General features: G+C 48.3%; 1 protein-coding gene across 5 annotated transcripts; it reads right to left on the reverse strand.

The window, feature by feature from the left end:
- Window positions 1-152: 152 nt before the first annotated feature.
- LOC117654124 (sodium channel protein Nach-like) lies at window positions 153-7,236 on the reverse strand. Of its 5 annotated transcripts, XM_034400318.1 has the most exons (15): window positions 7,183-7,204; window positions 6,361-6,530; window positions 6,099-6,244; window positions 5,328-5,534; window positions 4,824-4,992; window positions 4,505-4,638; window positions 4,176-4,314; window positions 3,832-3,915; window positions 3,110-3,314; window positions 2,682-2,729; window positions 2,463-2,531; window positions 1,674-1,800; window positions 1,287-1,393; window positions 960-1,119; window positions 153-316 (listed from the first exon to the last, which is right to left on the reverse strand). In XM_034400318.1, exons 1-15 carry the CDS (start codon window positions 7,187-7,189, stop codon window positions 223-225), a joined length of 1,866 nt encoding a protein of 621 aa, XP_034256209.1. In that variant the 5' UTR covers window positions 7,190-7,204; the 3' UTR covers window positions 153-222. The 5 variants fall into 5 exon arrangements, with proteins under 5 accessions (XP_034256209.1, XP_034256212.1, XP_034256213.1 ...); XM_034400321.1 differs by lacking the exon at window positions 6,361-6,530 and having other exon boundaries at window positions 6,099-6,254; window positions 7,183-7,236; XM_034400322.1 differs by lacking the exon at window positions 6,361-6,530.
- Between the last annotated feature and the right edge of the window lie 253 nt (window positions 7,237-7,489).

Here is a 7,489-nt window from a genome sequence, read left to right on the forward strand (position 1 = left end):
CGCTCTAGGGGCGGTTTACATAACTAACAGCAAGTGCTGCCAACATAAGTTACATAGCATATAACAAAAATAGTATCACCAACGAATGTACTTAAAATTGCATCATTCATGCGTTAAAAAAGGCCAATGATAAATAGTGTGAAGTTTCTGAATAAGTTTTGACGTGCTTTATTCCGCCTGCCCGCAGGCCTAGTAACTGATTAAGGTTTCTGTAAGGTGTCGTCAGAAAGCGCTGGGGCGAATGGGTCTTCCGCTGCTCCAGACGTCGGATTTAGATCTTGGTTCAAAGGACATACCGGCTCCAGGCGCATGGCACCTGTAGGGAACAACAACGGACGGCATTCTTCATCAAATTAGGATTTCTAATACACGACGATGCAGACTCTGCCACTTGACGAGTGTAGGTGGCTGAGTTAGAGTAATCCTAATCGTGCGCTGAACATTGTCTACTTGACTGGGTGTTCATATAGTGTACACTCTCAGCCTCGCATGGACTTTTTATCTCAATCCCAAACGTTTCATTTTGCAAACGTATGATATACAATTTTCTCGTTAGCTTTGAGTCCAGTAAAACTGACTTTTTGTCATTTGCGAAGTACTTTTTTAATCTTTACATGATCTATTGACAACCTCATCTTGAAAACGATCAAAGTTGGGCATAGTTCAAGATAAAAAGTACATTTTCACGTCTGCTCTGCTCAAACATTTATATAAGCAAGAGTTAAAAACGTCTATTTGAGCCCGAGAGTGTGCAAGACGGTCTGTTAAATCCAATGCACCTGTGTTCTTCGTAGCGTCAGAGCCGTAACTTTGAGTGCACCTTTGATGTATGCAAGCACATTTTTGACAGCGTGCGTGTGAAGTAGAAGCTGATGAGAGTCAATCTTCAGGTTGACTCTTAAGAGTCAGTCATCCACGTGCACTGTTCAGTTTCAAGAGCCTCTAGGGCAGTTACTCACATGTCAGGGTGTGACTCATCTACGCGCTGCGCTGGCGTTAGAGTAGCCATCCCCGCACCACGCAGTAGCAGCCAAAGCCTCACAGTAAAGAAGTAAAGAACCTCGACGGCGCTCATGAAGCTACATCCCAGAAACAAGCTGAAGATACCGCCAAATGATGCTGTGAAAGAGAGACGCTCATATCGGAATCAAACAGGATCAACTTGACATAGAAATTGCCTTTTAATGTTCTTGTAAGTCGTGCACCCGACACAGGCACAACTGTTAATCCGCTGAGCTCCAAGTGGCGTGCACAAAAAAAGGGGGGCACGACATCGTCTCACTTACACATCAGCTGTACAGTGTTGCTGACCAGGTCATTAATGAACAGGGTCGACGTTTGTTGATCGTAATACACGTGCAGGAGGCAGCGTGAGGTCGCGTTAAGATCTTTACTGGAACACACATCAAGAAAAAGGCAAAAGTAAAAGCTAGCTGACACCTTTATGTGTCTTGTAGTTTAAGGTATGTTTTAAAGGAAAGGTAGCATCTGCTAAAAAGTAAAGCCAAGGCAAGCTTAGCCAAGCGGTCTTCCGAGGGACCGGTCGGGGACGCCTGGCACGGAGTGGCTGCGAGGAGTGGGGCCACATGCAGTCCTCCCCAATGGATGGGAGAGTGTGGTGCGGCAGCAAGACCGCTTCAAGAATACGTAATAGTTTGGCGTGTTTCACATACTAGAAGTTGCGGCGAACCATCCGCGAGGCGCCGAAGTTTGCCGTCGTCGTCTCCAGCTCGTAGTCAATGGAGTTGCACTGCGCCAAGCAGCCACACATCTGCGTTATTTCCTCTGACAACTTGTCGGCTGAAAAATCCAGACAGTGTTTAGGCTTGGGTCAGGGCTACTTGAGTGGTCAGTCGTGGTCGGCATCGGGCATCAACGCGATCGCTTTCATTGGCCTCTCGGTGCGCAAAGCTCGTCGCTTGCCGTCCCTTGCAACACGTGTTCTACTGTTTCTTCCGCTCTATCCAACCAGAACCTGTCTCCCGAATCCTCAGCTTGGAGGCAGAGGGCACAGTACAGTGAGTTTTATGAGAAAAGTTATGCCAAAAACCGGCATTACAGGTACACGGTAACAACGGTACCTGTTTTTCCCAGGAAGCCTATGGTAGAGACATAGGAGATTTCAAGGGAGTTCCTGGGAAAACCAGAGACCGTTTTTACCGTGTAAATCACGCCAAGACTTGGCGTGAATATATGAGTCACGCCGATTTTTGGAATGACTTTTCTGTCTTGCCGTTTTTTGGCGTGTCACTTAAGTCACGCTCCTGCAGCGGCGCGAAGTCACGCCGATAGATTTTCAGTGTTGGCTTCTTTGATCCATCATCTTCAAGTTTAAGGTGATTAAATCACAAATTACTGTATATTGATTTGTAGCTGTATCAAATGTTCAAAGTGTGTGAAATTCGCCTGCGATAAGATCTTTTGAAAAGGACCCGTCGACTATGACCCGTTGTTTCACCTACCTTCGGCTGGACTGGACGGCAGCAAATCTCCCCTGACTTGACTCTTGACCATGGCATCGTGCTCTTCCTCTGAAAGTCAAAAGTAAAAATAACCGCATCATTTTCAACCATAGAAATCACGTTAAACGCGAAGCACAGTCCTCAACGACCCGTTGCATCTCCGATGGTATACAGCATTTACCGGCAATACAATACATGCGTTGCAACAAGCTGGCTTACCGTTGAATTTGGCAAGGCATGGCAGCTTGTCAAGACCGCAAAGTGTTCCTGGACAGGAAAAGAGAGAATGCAAGGAACTTCAATTAAATCCTGGCGGAGTGTTTCGCAAACTCTGGAAACTCAAGTGTGTGCCGAGCGCGCAGGGCGAGCACTGTCTGGAGTCAACTACAAGGCCCGCACGTATATGCTTGGCCGGTGCTCGTTTGTTTGCTGAATGCACACTTAATGTTCTTGTACAATTTTGTTCGTGCCCACGCACGAATTTAGCCCTACGAATTTTTATGCACAAATTTTTAGGGCGAACACTCTGACTCATGCTGAGTTTTCATTTGATAATGGCCTATTATGATGTTCGTGCGCGGACCATATCAGCATTTTTTGTGCACACATCTGTTTGCAGCGAAGATCGCCCGTTGACGCCCTCGCACCTCGCGGCCCCCTGATGCGAGGCAAGTTGAGCGGCCGGCACTTGCAGGTGCGCCACAGTTTGGCCGCCGCGCACTCGATGGCGCACATGTGATCGCTGTATTGGTCCGACGCCGAAGTCGGGTTCTCGTCCTCGAACAGGCACCGCCGCCGCTGCGGCGTCACGTCGCGCAGGGACGGGGACGCGTTGCGGATCCGCGGCACCATCTGTAGGGCACATTCGACAACGAGACATAACTGCACACTATGTTAGAGTCATTTCATAATCCATACACTGTTAATAATTCCGTACTTTTGTACGGAAATGGTACAGAAAAATATAGTACGAAGGTACGGAGAAAAGTACGGAACGTTTCGTACTTGCTCCATATGAACCCATATAAATGGGTACGGAAAAAAGTACGGAAGTTCCGTAGTTTGCAAGTACGGACGTTCCAGGCAAATTATTGACCAGACATGTTCCGTACCTTTTCCGTACTTTTTTCTCACAGTGTAATAACTGCCGTATTGGTTCATTAGTAATGTGTATGTAAATTTTAATTCGTAAGTTAGGGACAATACGGCCATAAATTCCGCACGTTCCGTGCTTTTGTCCGTACTTCCGTACCAGTTTCGTCCGTACGTTTTCCGTACAAAAATACGGAATATATACTAACTACAGTGACATTTTCCATCTTTCGGTTCGATTTGGAGTTTGCTGAAAGCCGCTTCGCACATCACTAACCTGCACCATGGACTCCTTCCCGAGAGCCACCATGGCTTGCGGGCTGCGCTCGGTCGCCATCTCGTTGCTGTCATGCACCGCGCACTGAAATGGCAAGGTGCATAGTCAGAGGAAATCATCCGAGGTTGCCAAGGTGCCTCGGGAATTGGCATAAATGTTGCCGATGGCGATTTCGTAAATCGTCGCCAAGGTCAGTCGCCGGTCATCTTTTCTTTCTCTCTCCACGGTAAAGAACAGTACATGGTTTTCCCAGGAAGTCTATGGTAGAGACATGGGCGATTTCCAGGGAGTTCCTGGGAGTTCCTGGGAAAACCAGGAACCGTTTTTACCGTGTCAGCACTAACCATCACGCCTCCCGAGACGAACGGCCCCCAGTAATAGTCCTCCGTGTGCGGGTGTAGAAGCACTGTCAGCCCAAGAGGGTAGCCGAAGTAGGGGGTCTTGAGGGGTTCGCGCTTGACCCGCGACGGCTGCGCGGCCACCCTGTGAACGCCAGAACGAGAAGCATGAGAACACGAGTTCCAAACCGCGCCCCGAGAACAAGTTTTTTCGGCGCCTCCTTTACCGGCAGACAAGCATTGAATGTGGACATGCGTCAGCATAAATCCATTAAAAGTGACTTTTATGCTATGATCTGGGTCGATTGCGGGCACACTCGATATTGCAAACTTACGAAAAGTCCACATCAGCGTTGAATGAGCAACAGAAGCCCATGAAGGTCATAGTCCTGGAGAAGACTGATGGACAGTCGACCTCGCGCCCCTCCCAGCTGCAGCGCTCGATCAGCTCCGAGCACGTCTGCCCAACCTGAACATAAAACAGAGTACGACTCTAGTAGAAGTGAGGCGTTTTTCATTTCTTCCAAGCGTAATGGCTGCTATGGTTAGCTCCAAGAACAGATCGAGCTTCTTTGTGGCGAAACGGAACAACACTAAAGTCAACACTCCTTTCCCAAAAAAACAGTGTGGTGGCACTCGATAATGCAGCACTACCTGCTCTAGCACGACCTCTGGCGTCAGGTTGTTGTACTTGAGGATGGCGTCGAGGCGCGCGCGGCCCGCAATGTTCCTCCCGATTTCCGCCGAGGACAGCAACTGGCCGAGCAACGGCAGCAGCCGCAGCACGTCTTGCTGGGACACCGAGAGAGTCTCCGGCACTCTGCTGCAGAAAGGAGATTTTTTGTCTTGGGGTGTCTTGGGGTGGGAAGAGTGACAGAGTAACATTGATGTTTTGTCTGCGAGAATCATGGTGGAAGATTTTGGGACATCATTGTGACGGTTTAAAAGTACTCAACGTATCAGGTAGCACTGATATTTCGGTAGATCGTCAAATCTCGGTTTTCCGAGACGGAATTTCGGACAAAGACGGAATTTCTGGGATGGACGAAAAAAAAAAAAAACAGTTTTCACTCGATGACCAAGGAATCCAGGACAAGGCTCTACCCCGCCCCCGAAAAAAACAAAACAATAATAACAAAGAATATAACTCCAAATTACATTCCCTCCACGAAGCGTTGCGCTTTCGACCGAAAAATCCTGTTGACGTTGCAGAGGGTGATGGCCGGGAACGGCAAATCGGCCAACTGGTGGAAGGAAGACTCGACACGCGTCATCGTGGGGTTGTCTTGGAACTTGTAGAGCAGATACAGCAGCATAAACACAGCTCCCACTATGCAGACGAGCTCCGTGACGATCCACACCAACCTGTATAGACGTAACAGAGTGAGCATGACAGTTTGGGGAGAATATCCACTGACAAAATGTCATGGAACTTTTTTTGTTCGAGTCGTCAGGATGCCAAAATCGAAGCTAAAACCAAATTTTTTCATTAAAAAAATGAAGAAAAGTGTTAGTTTAATAGTTTTCTCCCATCGAGCACCTACTGCCCGGAGAGGTTCCCTTGATCGGACGATTCCATTTTCATCGCGGGAGAATCAATCGAACAACCAGCGCATTTTTGGGAACATCTCTACGAAAACTCAATAAGAGTAGATTTCGAATTTGCACGTTTCAATGGTTCTTTTTTTTTCAAACTACGTGTTTTAAGCTTTTAAGGACCAAAAAAGTTGAAAATTTTGTCCGCATCTCTTTGCCACATAGAAAACACCTATTCGTCGAATTCCGAGATTTTGATTTCGGAGTTTTTGGTGACTTGGGAAAGATTTATCGGGCCGCAGAACATATACTCCCCCAGGGATTAGTTCGGACATCGTGGGAACCTAGAATCGTGTGCACATCAAAGTAATGAGTGGGAAACCCCTCACCTACCTCTCAATCCACCGTCGACCATGCTCGGTGATATAGTGCACGCCATGAATAGAAGTGTTTTCCGAAAATTCATTGATGGTTTGTCTCACAGCACTCTTCAGTGGCGACGTCGCCATGGAGCCATGGGCTCCGATCAACATCAGTTTCTGTAAAGCACTGAAGAGGATTATCTTTGAGGTTCATAAAATGGAAGAAGTCTCGCACTCACATTTCACTCAGGGAACCCTCTTGCGTTTCAGACTTGAAAGCGAGATCCACTCACTTTGCTGGCCGGCTGGTTGGGTGCGAAGGGTTCCAAGGTCGCAGTCCACGGCAGGAGTGCCGCCACGGGCCACGGGCCGACTGGGTGCTGAGGGCGGCTCCAGGCCGGGGTGCCGCCGAGCCATTTCGATAAATGGTTTTGTCGCTCTCTCTCTCTCTCTTTCATAAAGCCTAGTCGTTTGACGCACGAGTGCGACAGAGATGAAACAACCCTCCTGAATGAGCATGCGGATGTGGGCGCGTGTCCTTGAGCGAGTAATCATGGCCACGTCCAGCCGCCTGATTCCGAATTAACGTGTTGTCGCTTTGTCTCTGTCGCGCCCCTGAGGGCTGCCCAACAGTGCGACGAAGAAAGCGACGAAACGTCAATGCGGAATTCAGCCAAGCACCGCCCACTTCCGCCCTGGGTCATACGCCCCATCGACCCGTTTGGCCAGCACAATTAGGGCAGTGCATCACTGTAAGGGCCAGTGTCCAAGTTCTCAAACGCCGGAATTCAGATCTGCGCACTCAGAATACCTAACACGACCTAACATTTGGTGTGCCGTGAAAAGGAAAGTAGCCTAGGTGTAGGGACATCCAATAGAGTACTCCAATGAATCTTGAAACGGAAGAAGAAGAACAAAAGTAAGCCCTAAGAACGGCATCTGCGCACATGTTCCCCCACCACCCAGTGCGCATGCGCAGGAGCTGTTTTTACGGCTCACTTTTGTTCTTATTATGTTTCAAGATTCATTGGAATGCCCTATTAAACCCTCGGCAGTCTAAACATAGTTTCCTTATTTTTTTAAAATTTCACGTGTGGGCGGAATTGATGTCTCACCTGCCATCGCGAAGGCTAATATGGTATCTGAACCAAGCTGCTTCGAAGCCACTCTACACGAGCTAGCAGGTGCACGCCGTGACATTGCAGTCGGGCCCATTCACACGGCACAATGCACGTTTTCATGACAAGCCCGCAAAAATATTCACTGTGAGAAAAAAGTACGGAAAAAGCACGGAACATGTCTGGTCAATAATTTGCCTGGACCGTCCGTACTTTGCCAACTACGGAACGTTCCGTACCTTTTTTCCGTACCCATTTACATGGGTTCATAGGGAGCAAGTACGGAACGTTCCGTACTTTTCTC

This window comes from Thrips palmi, unplaced genomic scaffold, assembly GCF_012932325.1.
Source record: "Thrips palmi isolate BJ-2018 unplaced genomic scaffold, TpBJ-2018v1 HiC_scaffold_10, whole genome shotgun sequence".
NCBI lineage: Eukaryota > Metazoa > Arthropoda > Insecta > Thysanoptera > Thripidae > Thrips > Thrips palmi.